Raw genomic sequence first — 15,276 nt, 5'->3', positions numbered from 1 at the left:
TATGATCCCACCTTTATACCACGACCTTTATGATACCACCTTTATACCACGACCTTTATGATACCACCTTTATACCACGACCTTTATGATACCACCTTTATACCACGACCTTTATGATACCACCTTTATACCAAGACCTTTATGATAGCACCTTTATGATACCACCTTTATACCACAACCTTTATGATAGCACCTTTATACCACGACCTTTATGATACCACCTTTATACCACGACCTTTATGATAGCACCTTTATGATACCACCTTTATACCACGACCTTTATGATAGCACCTTTATGATACCACCTTTATACCACGACCTTTATGATAGCACCTTTATACCACGACCTTTATGATACCACCTTTATACCACGACCTTTATGATACCACCTTTATACCACGACCTTTATGATACCACCTTTATACCACGACCTTTATGATACCACCTTTATAGACCTTTATGATACCACCTTTATACCACGACCTTTATGATACCACCTTTATACCACGACCTTTATGATACCACCTTTATACCACAACCTTTATGATAGCACCTTTATACCACGACCTTTATAGCACCTTTATACCACGACCTTTATGATAGCACCTTTATACCACGACCTTTATGATAGCACCTTTATACCACGACCTTTATACCACCTTTATACCACGACCTTTATGATACCACCTTTATACCACGACCTTTATGATAGCACCTTTATACCACGACCTTTATACCACCTTTATACCACGACCTTTATGATACCACCTTTATACCACGACCTTTATGATAGCACCTTTATACCACGACCTTTATGATAGCACCTTTATACCACGACCTTTATAGCACCACCTTTATACCACAATCTTTATGATACCACCTTTATACCACAACCTTTATACCACAACCTTTATGATACCACCTTTATACCACAACCTTTATGATACCACCTTTATACCACTACCTTTATGATACCACCTTTATACCACAACCTTTATGATACCACCTTTATACCACAACCTTTATGATACCACCTTTATACCACGACCTTTATACCACGACCTTTATGATACCACCTTTATACCACGACCTTTATGATACCACCTTTATACCACAACCTTTATGATACCACCTTTATACCACAACCTTTATGATACCACCTTTATACCATGACCTTTATGATACTGTAGGAGCGCGGGAATGAACGATATGGACAAAGTCACATTCTTTGGCTGCACACACTGTGGCCGTTTATTTCCTCACACCAAACATTTCACCCGTGACACTGACACCCCGTGACCTTTAAACCGCTCAACGCCACCCCGTTGCCCTGGTTACGCTCCCAGCTCTTAAAGGGACCCGGTCACATATCCTGCACACCAACATACTAGTATTGTGAATTATGTGCTCCCAACAGAGTCCCCTACATACGCCCCCCCAGAATTCACCAAGACTAAAGAAAACAAAGAAAAACACACTCATAGTCCCGGGGCCCGAATCAACCGTCCTGCCGACTCCTTGTTACTGGAGCTGGAATTGGAGGCAGCACAGCCGTTGCCGGCAGCTTCTGGGCCTTGCAGCGGCGTGGTGGAAATATAGGAGGGCGCCCACGCCGCGGAGGTTCGGCCAAGCTTACCGGCTGGTCTAGGTCGAGCTGTGCTGGTTTCAGGCGATCCACCGACAATTGCTCCACCTTACCGGCAACGTCGACTTTGAAGGTTTTGTCCCCGGCCTCTAGAACGCGAAACGGTCCTTCGTAGGGCGGTTTAAAGGGCCCATGGCGGCCGTCCTGGCGAATGAAGACGTACTCTGCTGTCTTTAGGCTGGACGGGCCATGTGACTGCGGGAGGCCGTGCTGCGACGTGGGCACAGGGGTGAACACTCCAGCCTTTTCCAGGAGAGCGGCCCGCTGTTGTGTCGCAGACCACGGGTCTGTGACCTTGGGCATGAACTCCCCAGGAACCCGCAGCGGCTGGCCGTACACCAACTCGGCGGATGAAGCTTGAAGGTCCTCCTTGGGGGCTGTTCTGAGCCCCAACATGACCCATGGGAGCCTGTCCACCCAGCCCCCGTCCTTGAGGCTGGCCCGGAGAGCAGCTTTCATTGAGCGATGGAACCGCTCGCACAACCCATTAGCCTGTGGGTGATGAGCAGTAGTACGGTGGAGCTTCACCCCCAGGCTTTCTGCTACTGCGTTCCAGAGCGCCGACGTGAACTGTGGGCCTCTGTCCGAGGAAACGTCAGCTGGGGCCCCAAACCTGGCGACCCACGTCCCAATGAACGCTCGAGCCACCTCATCCGATGTCGTTGATGACAGCGGGACGGCCTCTGGCCAACGCGTGGTTCGGTCCACCATGGTGAGGAGGTGTGTGAACCCTCGGGACGGAGGAAGAGGTCCCACCAGATCCACATTTACATGTGCGAACCTCCTTTCTGGAACTGAGAACTGTGACAATGGGGCTTTTATGTGGCGGTGAACCTTGGCACGTTGACACACCACACAAGTCCCTGCCCATTTTCGCACATCTTTCTTCAAGCCGTGCCAGACAAACTTCGCCGTCACCAACCTCTGCGATGCCTTCTTGCCGGGGTGCGAAAGACCATGAATAGTGTCAAACACTTGCTGTCTCCATCCGGTGGGAATAACCGGTCGTGTCTGACCTGTGGAGATGTCGCAGAGGAGCGTGGTCCCTTTATCATCGAATGGAACCTCCTCCAATTGCAGTCCCGTTGTTGCCGTCCTCAATTCCTGCACGCCTGGGTCCGAAACTTGATCCTCCGCCATTTTAGCATAATCCAGTCCCAAATGAAACGGCCCCACGAGAGCTCTTGATAAACAATCTGCGACCAGGTTATGTTTGCCTGCCACATGTTGAACATCTGTGGTGAATTCGGAGATGAAGGAGAGCTGGCGCTGCTGGCGGCCTGACCATGGTTCAGCTGTCTTACGCATAGCGAATGTCAATGGCTTGTGATCCACAAAAGCTGTGAACTGTCGAGCCTCTAGCAGGAACCGGAAATATCGAATGGCAAGAAACAGGCCAAGGAGCTCCCGATCAAAAGTGCTGTACTTTCTCTCGTTTGGACGCAGCTGTCGACTAAAAAAAGCGAGTGGCTGCCATGCCCCTTTCACCCACTGCTCGTACACGGCGCCCACTGCAAAATCTGAAGCGTCAGTGGTGATGGCGATCGGAGCCTTGGGTGCGGGATGTGCCAGCATCGTTGCCCTTGCCAGAGCAGTCTTGGTATCCCCAAATGCCTGGTCCCGCTCCTCTGTCCAGTCAACCGCTTGTTTGACAGTCTTGCCTTTCAGGGCTTCGAAAAGGGGTCGCATCAACTGCAGGGTTTTTCCTGGGTCAAAATGGGTCTTCGGTGCTCCCAAAAAAATTGTTGGCGCGCTGTGCGCGCACCGTCTATTTTTGCACATCAGGCTGTTGAGTGAGTGATCAGCAGCTGGTCGCTCGGTCCATTCGCGCACCTCACAGTTGCGTATTGATCAGACAAGAAGACACGCTTATCAACTCCAGTGTTTCCCCTACCATTATAACAGGGGGAAATCTCCGCACTCCCCCCCCCCCCCCCCCCGTTAACAACTCTTCTCGGCTCGCGCGCGCCAGAGCTCCGATGCCGGCGAGCGCCTCGCTCAGCCGTGATGTGTGCACACAGGTGAGCACACCTCAGTGTTAAATTAAGCTTAGGGCACCAACATGGCTAGCGGCACTAGTCCCGCCCCCCTGAAGCTGTAAACTTAGGGGAAACACTCAACTCGATTACTATTGATCCAAACAGAACGAGGGTTCGGCTGTAGCCGACTTGAAACATACTATTTGAGAACATATTCGCTGACGTGCACCTGATGAACACAGTTTTTTTATTTTTTTCCATCGCACTTTTTTTTGCCTTAGGCGCTCGGGATTTGTCTTAGGCGCTCGGGGAAACGGCGTAGGCGCGCGCCCAAATTTTCTCTATGCGGGAAAAACCCTGAACTGTGCTGCCCGGGGGATGAATCGATGGTAAAAGTTTACCATTCCTAAAAACTCCTGCAGTGCTTTCACTGTGAGCGGGTGCTGAAAGTTAGCCACCGCATCCACCTTCGCTGGAAGGGGAACGGCCCCGTCTTTAGTGATGCGATGTCCAAGGAAGTCAATGGTTGTCAACCCAAACTGACACTTAGCTGGGTTGACGATCAACCCGTGTTGGTTGAGCCGAGCAAACGATATCCGCAGGTGAGACATAGGCTCAGCCCTCGATGAACTGGCAACCAGGATGTCGTCCAGGTAAACAAACAAAAAAGGCAGGTCCCTAAGCACAGTGTCCATAAGGCGCTGGAAAGTCTGTGCTGCATTTTTGTGGCCAAACGGCATCCTCAAAAATTCAAAGTGGCCGAAAGGTGTGATCAGTGCCGTCTTGGGAATATCCAGAGGTTGAACGGGCACTTGATGATAACCCCGAACCAGGTCGACCTTAGAAAACAAAAAAGATCCTGGAGACCCACTGGTCAGCATGTGGATGAACCTGTTCACTGGTCAGCATGTGGATGAACCGTCACAAACAGACTGACAGCTTTCCTCTCCTGAGCAGTGTGTCATGATCTGGAGTTTGTGTCTAGTTTTGTGTTGTTTAGAAGTCCTTGTGTCGTCTGTCTCCCTGTGATTGTCTGCCCTGTTCCTGATTGTTTCCTTCTGTGTGATTGCTGGTCCCGCCCTCATTGTGTTCACCTGTGTCTCGTTCCCCGTTGTCCAATCCTCTCACCTTGCCTGTGTATCAGTGGCGGCTCGTCCATAGGGGGCGCTAGTGCGCCGCCCCTCTTAAAATTTGGAGATGAAATAAAAAAATCCTGTCAAAAAACATTATATGCCAAATCATTTAAATAGTAAATATATCGTGTTAACGTGCTAAATGTGTGTGGGAGACAGTCAGCCTGTCAACAACCACTTAAGTTAATGTGAAAAAATATAATATATCGCCATTATCACGGAGAGAAGCCCCTCCCCTTTTTCGAGGCGCTGCTCTAACGTGTGTGTACGGCAACGAGAAAACATTTCAGTCGTTTTGGCAATGACCGGCTTCACATTGGCGGATGAAACCGGGAATCTTGGTGCGCACAAATGTGCGCACGCGATTGGATTATTCGGCAGATCAGAGACCCGTATGTTCCCTCAGCAGTGTTGCCAGGTCCGCGGTTTTCCTGCGGAATCGGGCCACTTTTGAAGTGTTGCGCGGGTTGAATTTGTTGTCCTTGGTTCGGGTAGACCTATTTTGCATGCAAATTACATGAATATCTTTAAATAAAAATCCATATTTTAAATGAAATAATTTATTCATACCCAAATCCTACCAAACTGACTCCAGATCAGCACATACACACATTTTATTTATGATAATATACTGTATCTAATTACACAAGGCCATTTTAGGACCTAGGTGAAATAACTTGAGGGAAAACTGCTTTTAATGCTGGCAAACTAAACATATGTTGTTACTTTGTAGATATTACAATACATTTGGCAATGATAGCAATGCTGTTGGACTTTAAAAGCAGTGTATATGGTTTGGCACGGGCATATTTTTTGTTTGCCAACTTGAAAGAGAGGCGGGCTAAATTTCTTTACAAGTAGTGGGGCCAATGTAGCCTACAATGTGATGCATCTCTTTCTGAATCCAATGTTTCGTTTGTTTCGTTGTTGTGGACAGTGTTGAGCACTGTGTTCTTGAAATAAAGCTTTGTTACAATATTCTACTCAAAACCTCTTATCTTCTCATTGTGGAGTGCTATTTAAACTGCGCCGCCCAACTGCGCCCCCCCAAAAAAAAAATTCACCAGCCGCCACTGCTGTGTATGTAAACCCTGTTCGTCTCATTCCCAGTGTGGCTTCGTACTGTTTGGTCCGCGTTTTTGTCATTCCTGTCTGGTCTGTGATTTTTGTAATTAAATAGTTTGTGCAGTAATGTCGGCGTTTGGGTCCTCTCTTGCTGCGACAACCGTGACCGCACATGACAGAACGAAGCCACCAATAATGGACCCAGCCTTCAGTTTCCGCTGCACGGTTCCTGCCTGGCCAGCTAATTCTCAGGTACTTCTTGAGGAGATGTGGGAGTCCCTCCGGGCCCTGCAGTCAATGTTGGCGGTTCGAGTCCCCGGTGTTCCGTCACAGGCTCCAGACCCCGAGGTTCCAGTCCACGATGTTCCAGTCCCCGGTGTTCCGTCGCGGTTCTGGTCTGGCCAGCCTCCCATGATGTGCATCTCCACAACATGTGGAGTCCCTCCGGCCTTGGCCCTGTGCCGGGTCCAGTCCCGGTGTTCCGTCACGCTCCAGTCCCCGATGTGCGGTTCCAGTCCCGGTGTTCCGTCACAGGCTCCAGACCCCGAGGTTCCAGTCCACGATGTTCCAGTCCCCGGTGTTCCGTCGCCGGTTCTAGTCCACGATGTTCCGGTTCCAGTCCACGATGTTCCGGTTCCGTGACAGGCTCCAGACCCCGAGGTTCCAGTCCACGATGTTCTGGTTCCAGTCCCCGATGTTCCGTCGCCGGTTCTAGTCCACGATGTTCCGGTTCCAGTCCCCGGTGTTCCGTCACCGGTTCCAGTCCACGATGTTCCAGTCCCCGGAGTTCCGCCACCGCCTCCAGCCCCCGATGTTCTGGTTCTAGTCCCCGGTGTTCCGTCGCCGGTTCCAGCCCCCGATGTTCTGGTTCTAGTCCCCGGTGTTCCGTCGCCGGTTCCAGCCCCCGATGTTCCGGTTCCAGTCCCCGGTGTTCCGTCACCGGCTCCTGTCCCCGATGTTCCAGTCCCCGGTATTCCGCCTCCGTTCCGCCCGGCCCCGGTTCTCCCCATCCTGCCTCCGTCCCGGTCAGTCACAGTTCCCCGTGATCCGTCCCGTCCAGCCCCGGTTCCCCATGTCTCGTCGCCTGGTCCTGGTCCCACAGAGCCCCCATCCCCAGACCCCGGTACCCCTGGGACTTCCTCTCCTGAGCCCGGTCCCCTAGCTCCCCGCCCTTGTCCTCCGGCCCGCCCTCCAGAGCGCGCCCCTCGGCCTGGTGATCGTCCTGCGGCCCGCCCCCCGGACTGCTTCTGCAGCCTTGGACCCTCCTCCGGCTCCCCTCCACCCACCCTTGTGGAACGCTTGGCCGTCTGGAATTCGTCCCTTGAGGGGGGGGGGTACTGTCATGATCTGGAGTTTGTGTCTAGTTTTGTGTTGTTTAGAAGTCCTTGTGTCGTCTGTCTCCCTGTGATTGTCTGCCCTGTTCCTGATTGTTTCCTTCTGTGTGATTGCTGGCCCCGCCCTCATTGTGTTCACCTGTGTCTCGTTCCCCGTTGTCCAATCCTCTCACCTTGCCTGTGTATGTAAACCCTGTTCGTCTCATTCCCAGTGTGGCTTCGTACTGTTTGGTCCGCGTTTTTGTCGTTCCTGTCTGGTCTGTGATTTTTGTAATTAAATAGTTTGTGCAGTAATGTCGGCGTTTGGGTCCTCTCTTGCTGCGACAACCGTGACCGCACATGACACAGTGGTCCCCATTTGGACCGGCCCCCTGAACAATATCAGAGACGCGTTACGATTTATTATTTTTTTCACCTGGCCCGCTGCCGTTGAGATTGCAGTGAGACGCGGAAAAAATGTGAAGTGGTGCTCTTCGCAATAAAACATCTTTGATGAGACGTGTCGCGTCTCGGCCAATCAGCGTTCAGATGTCCACAGCGTTTCGGAAGTTAGGTTAGCGTGAATGTTAGTCCGCTATATCTACTGCTGTCACGCTGCACGGTGTAGCGATGCTAACAAAGTACCCGTACGTTAGAAACGATGTGATTTAGCATATTTTTAGTATCGATACTTTATTAAAAGAGCGATCAGAGCGCACGCGTTGCTCCGCTCCGTTAAATGTTGTCTGCACGCGCAGCGCAGCGCTCACAGCGAGTCGTGGCTTATCTCCGTTGCCTTTCTCCGTGGAAAAATATTTTCCGCTATCCGCCACGGAATAAATAACCACGTTATCGCCGTAATACTCTTGTGGAAATGCCACACACGTCGTAACATGTAGCGCCCTGGTGTCTGGGTTCATAACGTCACCCGGAGGCGCACTTAGCTCCGTGAATGTCTCAGACTACGTGAATGACTTCCGCATCCAGCGCCACGTGAGCAGCAGCAGCCAATTAGATTCATCAACAGAGGAGCAGCTCAGTGCTGATTGGCTCTCACAACGCAGCGTTCTGTCCTCTCTCTCCGCTCTGGTTTCTCCTGCGCCGCTCTGCGCTCAACTCAACTTTGTTTATACTCCGTGACTTATTGAGCGCCGTAATAATCGCGCGACACAACGAATTGATAATGAAATTCGTTGCCAACTATTTTAATAATCGATTCGTTGTTGCAGCCCTACCACCTTTATACCACTACCTTTATAATACCACCTTTATAATACCACCTTTATACCACGACCTTTATAATACCACCTTTATACCACGACCTTTATGATACCACCTTTATACCACTACCTTTATAATACCACCTTTATACCACAACCTTTATAATACCACCTTTATACCACTACCTTTATATTACCACCTTTATACCACTACCTTTATAATACCACCTTTATACCACTACCTTTATGATACCACCTTTATACCACTAACTTTATAATACCACCTTTATACCACAACCTTTAAAATACCACCTTTATACCACTACCTTTATAATACTACATGAGGACCTACTACATGAGGACCTACTACATGAGGACCTACTACATGAGGACCTACTACCTGAGGACCTACTACATGAGGACCTACTACCTGAGGACCTACTATATGAGGACCTACTACATGAGGACCTACTACATGAGGACCTACTACCTGAGGACCTACTATATGAGGACCTACTACATGAGGACCTACTACATGAGGACCTACTACATGAGGACCTACTACCTGAGGACCTACTATATGAGGACCTACTACATGAGGACCTACTACCTGAGGACCTACTACCTGAGGACCTACTACATGAGGACCTACTACCTGAGGACCTACTACCTGAGGACCTACTACATGAGGACCTACTACATGAGGACCTACTACCTGAGGACCTACTACCTGAGGACCTACTACATGAGGACCTACTACCTGAGGACCTACTACCTGAGGACCTACTACATGAGGACCTACTACTTACTTCTGCTGGGAAAGGAGGAGCCGTCCCATGGAGGAAGAACCTCTGGAGGAAGCAGGGGGGCAGCTGGTACTCCTCCACCCCCAGACGCAAGGCCTTCAGCAGCTCTGCTTTCCTCTCGCTGCTCATGTCTCCCATCAGCTCCAGCGCCGCCTCCAAGGCCTCCTGAGGCTGGCGGAACCCCTTCAGCCAGCGGAGCAGCCCCTCCAGGCGCCTCGTCGCCCCGCTGTCCTCCGGGACGAACCGAGCCCAGTCGACGGAGCCGTGCGGCAGCCTCACGGAGTCGTTCCCAGCCAAGGTGGCGAAGGTGGGCAGCAGCTGCTGCCCGACATTGAAGAAAAGGCAGAAGCTGGAGCTGGTGTAGTTCTTGCAGGGGACGTAGCTCCGCGAGCCGCTCTGCTCCAGCGCATGCCACTTGAAGTCCGAGAGGGGCAGCAGCCCCGCCGGGAGGTCGAAGATGAAGAAGTCGCTGTCTCCGGACAGCACCGGGCAGCGCCACTCCCTGGCCAGGGCGGCGATCTCGCGGTCCGCCTCTCCGTAGCACTGAGCCAGCGGGACCTCCAGCCGGTCCAGCGTCTGTCTGAAGACCAGCTTGACCAGCTGTGGCAGGACACCCATCGGCCGGTTGCCCTCCGCCGCTCGGTGGGCCTTCAGGATCCGCTCCTGGGCTTTTAGAGTCAGCGTCGGGAGCTTCTTGTCGGTGTAGTCCGAGCCTCCATCAATAACCACGTACGGCGAGATCTGGCATCTTCTGAGGGCTTTGATGAACTTCTCAATTAGGACCTCAAAGGTAGCGTAGTCCCCGCCGTGGTTCTGGTCCAGACCTGACAGATGGACAAGGAACACATTGAACCCCCGGGCTGTGTCACAGATATCCTGTATGGAGGACTTAAAATGACTTAAGTATAAATAAATAAATAAATGAATGCATGAATAAATACAAGAATAAATAAATGCTTAAATAAATGCATAAATGAATAAATAAATGCTTAAATAAATGTATAAATAAATAAATGTATAAATAAATAAATAAATGCTTAAATAAATGTATAAATAAATACAGGAATGAATCAATATAAGTTATAAATCAACAATACATCATTAAATAAATATATTTCTGCATTTCTGTATTTCTTCATTTATTTATTTCTCTATTTATGTGTCCACACGTATTTCTTCATTTATTTATGTGTGACATTTACGTGTCCGTATATTCAAATGAGCTGGGGCGGTCCGAACCTCTGTCTGAAGCTTGATTGGTCACAGGAGTGTGATGCACCTGGTGTGTTGTGCTCTACTATTTCTGCCTGGCACATGACACTGAAGTTGACTCGCTCAGCTCACCGTTAGCAGAAGTTAGCCTAGACAGCTTTTTGACTTCAGCCGTTTATCAATTCCAAGAACACTGAGTACAGACTTGTGTTCTTTTGGAGTCTGGTCTTTGGAATCTGGTCTTGGGAATCCAGACTCGAGGACGCAGGACGGTCTTTCTGGTCTTGTGACGTCACCACATCAACTGTTCTTGCGCATGAATTTACTCCAATTATTCACTGTAAAATAATTTACAGTGGAGTAGAATGTGTTGCGGTGTCCACTGTTGTTTGGCGTAGGCTACGAATAAACGATAATAAATATACAACGTCTCGTAGCTTTCCTGACCCAGGGTCGCTACAATATGAAGTTAGGAATCTTAACCCTCAGTCAAATTGACGTAACGTTATCTTTTAGTAAATAAGAAACTCGTTGTGCTCTTTAGATCCTCAAAAACCTAATTATATCTCATGTTTAGCCGCTACGGAGACGTCAGAGCCAGCGGAGCATTTCAAAAAGTCCTGCCGAGATCAGGCTTCTCTCGGCGGCCACACAGCGCGCTGAGCGCCCGGCGCCCGGAGCTCAGTGGTCCCGCGAGCAGGACCTCAAATCAACGTCGCATATCCTTATTAGACTGAATCTCGATAAACCGACCACAGTTTTGATGCTTAAACTACGAACTTCTCGGCTGAAAACATCCTTAAATTACATTCCGTGACTCAACAGTAGTATTTAGAATGTACAGACAAGAATGCATAATAAACGCTGTTCGTCTACAGATCCAAGTGCTAGGGATCGATTGCTTCTGTCTTGCTCCCTGACTTGACCAATCCTGTTCAACAATGAGGTTCGGACCGCCCAGCTCATTTGAATATACGGACACGTAAATGTCACACATAGATAAATGAAGAAATACGTGTGGACACATAAATAGAGATATAAATAAATGAAGAAATACAGAAATGTAGAAATTAGGGCTGTCAGCGTTAACGCGTTAATCTATGCTATTAATTTGGCCGCGTTAACGCACTAAAATATTTTAACGCAATTAACGCAAACGTTTTTTTTTTTTTAGTTTTTTAAACCGCGGCAGTACGGTTTGACACTGTTTCCGTTTTTAAAACAATCATTTCTCCGCGAAAATAAGGAGCAGAAATCAGTTTAACTCGGGTTTCCTCCTGCTCCTCCTTCCTCCCGTCTCCCCCTCTGATACACAGAGGAACGGAGGGGCGACGTGTCGGGGGACGCGGCGCGGAAAGAACGCGACACACGAAACCTTCAACGTGATTGGTCAATCCGTTTGTCTGTCAACATTTGGGAAGAAAAAAAAAACAATGAACACTCAGTAAATCACAAAGGACCTCCCACCTCACAGGTTAGGCTCATTTAGCAGCCTGTCAGTCAGAGAACCAGAGGACACGGCGCGAGGACAATGAGCTTCATTTCAGAGCTGAGATTGTTCTGGAATGTTTGATGTATAACACGTGGGTATGTGTCACATGCAAAAGACTTTAAACGGTGAATTTAATTTATTTTGTAAAATGTATAAAATGCCCCCAGCCTCCAGAGGGTTAACGTGACATATGTGAATGTCAGTCAGTTATCAAGGCCACTGGTTCTGCTGTTCAGTGGTAAAGATGACAGGACCAATGGGGTCTCAATATACTTCTTTTTTTTTACTAATCTGATGTTTCACTGAAGAAACAATTTATCATCCACGACATTAAATACCTCGCTGGCACTGTATATGTAGGAGCCTCTTTGAAAACACAGCTCTGTGTGAAGTTTTGTCTTTAAAAAGAAGGAAACAACTTTCAAGCGCGATTAATCGCGATTAATTAATCGCAATTTCAAAATGTGCGATTAATTAGTTAATTTTTTTTAATCGATTGACAGCCCTAGTAGAAATACACTTATTTAATGATGTCCTGTTGAGTTATAACTTATATTTATTAATTGCTGTATTTATTTCTGTATTTATACATTTATTCTTGTATTTATTTATACATTTATTTAAGCATTTATTTATTTATACATTTATTTAAGCATTTATTCTTGTATTTATTCATGCATTTATTTATTTATTTATACTTAAGTCATTTTGAGTCCTCCATAATCCTGCGTGGGGGATAATATATCTGTAAATAACCCCTTAAAAGGTTTATTGTTTTGTGTTGATTGCCTTATTTTGTATCTGCTTTATTGGTTTTGATGTATGCCTTTTTATATTGTATTGTTTTATGATTTTTTATATGTTTTAATCTACTTCCGCTTTGAGCTCAATTTGACTTTTATTTTGAAATGGTAAAAGGAAGCGCACCTTTATTTTATGTTAATATACAAACTTGACGGGACGGCTAAATGTGACGGACGGATGGCATTTGAGATAAAGTGTTCATAGTTTTAATGGACCCGTATGAGGCTTACGCTCTTACGGTGGTGACAAGGAGGTATTAATTCAAAAGTGTTGGTTCATGTTTATACAACGGAAGAAAGGAAATAAATAAGTTCACCAGCAGTAAAGTCTCACGCCGATTGATATACGGGGATCCGTTACATATCTTTTGATTATCATCCTTTCATGTTTCCTGGTTGAAGACTATAAACTATTCACCAGGAGTCACAGGATTAACATTCAGACAATTCAGTTGCTTAAGGCCTAAAGTCTCAAACTCTTAAAGGATTATGTTCAATAATAACCTGTAATTATCATGATAATATATTATATGATCAAAATGAAAAAAAAGATTTTTAAAACTATTTAAACTTCTGTAAAACAGAGAAATCAGACTTCATCATCACGTCCCTGATTAAGTGACTTTAACGTGTTAACATTCAATGTTGATATATAAATATTGATGACTGATCAGCAGTCAATCAAAACACGGAGTACTCTGTAGTACTTGCTGTGGTCCTACCGGAGTCAAAGTACAGCATGTACAGTAGGTTGCAGCCGTCGACCACCAGCCGGTGGTCGCTGAACCGGACGTCCTGGTAGATCCTCCAGTGAGTCGCCACCAGAGCGGTCATGCCTTTAACCCCCATCCCGTCATACGGCGCCGAGCGGCGGCTGCGCGGCTCTTATAGAGCCGCCGGTCTGGTTCTTAGCTTTCACTTTCCTGACGTCACCAGCACCGAGGAAACGAATGTAGCAGACCCAGTACCTCTAGGTGTAGTACAAGTACCTCTAGATTAAGAGCCGCCGGTCTGGTTCTTAGCTTTCACTTTCCTGACGTCACCAGCACCGAGGAAACGAATGTAGGAGAACCAGTACCTGCCGGAGTGGGGCCACTTTTCAGCCCGGGAATTTCAGGCTCAAGACCAGCCCACTATTTTCATGGTAGTGGAAATTGGATAAATGAAGCAACAGTTCAACTCTTACTATCCTGTAGTTCTTTTATTAATACCATGGTCCAACAAATAATGTAAAGGTTAAATACAACAATAATAATCCACTTAAGATGAGAAGTTAACAAAAAATATGCACAACATTAAAAAAGGCAGAAGGGCATAGCAGGCGTGTCAGACTCAGATTAGGCAGTAGGCCAGATTTGTTGGAGTGAGACCTCATGGGGGCCGTCATGGTCATTGTCATGGTCATTGTCATTGTCATGGTCATTGTCATTGTCATGGTCATTATCATTGTCATGGTCATGGTGATTATCATTGTCATGGTCATTGTCATTGTCATGGTCATTGTCATGGTCATTGTCATTGTCATGGTCATTGTCATGGTCATTGTCATGGTCATGGTCATTGTCATTGTCATTGTCATGGTCATTATCATTTTTCTGCATGAGTATTATAAAGTGGTGATTTACTCCTTTACTACACCCACTTCTGAGCAAACAATGCATATTGGTTCATCAAGTACTGTCATATACTGCTCTTTCTTAGAATATATAACTTTAATTCATATTGTTACCTTCGCATTGAAAATGTGGAAGGTTATGTTTTGATCGCCGTGTATTTATTTATTTATTTGTATGAGTGTTATTCGCGGAACAAAAAAAAGTTGTAAACCGAATCGCATGAAATTTGGTGAGATGATTGGTTATTATCCGCGGACCATTTGATTAGACTTTGGGATCGATCGGGTCAAAGGTCAAGGTCAAGGTCATGAAAAGGTCAACATCTTCTTTTTGCCATAGCCAATTTTTATCCAATTGGCATGCAACTAATGCCAAAATGTTCATAATTCAATGCCCAATCTTGTGATATGCGAAGGTATGCGCTCTACCGAGTGCCCATTCTAGTTTATGTATTTATCTAGATAGATAGATAGATAGATATATTAATCCCCATAGGGAAATTTGTTTTGGAAATTGTTATTTGTCGGCGTTTATTTTCGATGCGTGTTATTCGCATAACAAGAAAAGTTTAAAACCGAATCGCATGAAATTTGGTGGGATGATTGGTTATCATCCGGGGACCATTTGATTAGATTTTGGGATCGATCAGGTCAAAGGTCAAGGTCAAGGTCATGAAAAGGTCAACATCTTCTTGAATCGTATGAAACTTGGTGGGATGATTGGTTATTATCCAGGGACCATTTGATTAGATTTTGGGATCGATCGGGTCAAAGGTCAAGGTCAAGGTCATGAAAAGGTCAACATCTTCTTGAATCGCATGAAATTTGGTGGGATGATTGGTTATTATCCAGGGACCATTTGATTAGATTTTGGGATCGATCGGGTCAAAGGTCAAGGTCAATGTCATGAAAAGGTCAACATCTTCTTGATTCGCATGAAATTTGGTGGGATGATTGGTTATTATCCGGGGACCATTTGATTAAATGTTGGGA

The 15,276-nt window shown here is 47.0% G+C and overlaps 1 protein-coding gene across 1 annotated transcript in view; it reads right to left on the bottom strand.

Moving 5' to 3' along the window:
* Positions 1 to 13,517, bottom strand: part of LOC130203917 (protein asteroid homolog 1-like) — an 18,381-nt gene extending 4,864 nt beyond the window's left edge. The window contains exons 1-2 of the mRNA XM_056430377.1: positions 13,391 to 13,517; positions 9,165 to 9,985 (exon numbers count right to left, since the gene is read on the bottom strand). Coding sequence (XP_056286352.1) covers positions 9,165 to 9,985; positions 13,391 to 13,517 — 948 coding nt within the window. The remainder of the gene's footprint in view (positions 1 to 9,164; positions 9,986 to 13,390) is intronic.
* Positions 13,518 to 15,276: the final 1,759 nt, after the last annotated feature.

This window comes from Pseudoliparis swirei, chromosome 13, assembly GCF_029220125.1.
Source record: "Pseudoliparis swirei isolate HS2019 ecotype Mariana Trench chromosome 13, NWPU_hadal_v1, whole genome shotgun sequence".
NCBI lineage: Eukaryota > Metazoa > Chordata > Actinopteri > Perciformes > Liparidae > Pseudoliparis > Pseudoliparis swirei.
The sequence above is the reverse complement of the archived record's forward strand: the minus strand, read 5'-3'. Positions and strand labels throughout refer to the sequence as shown.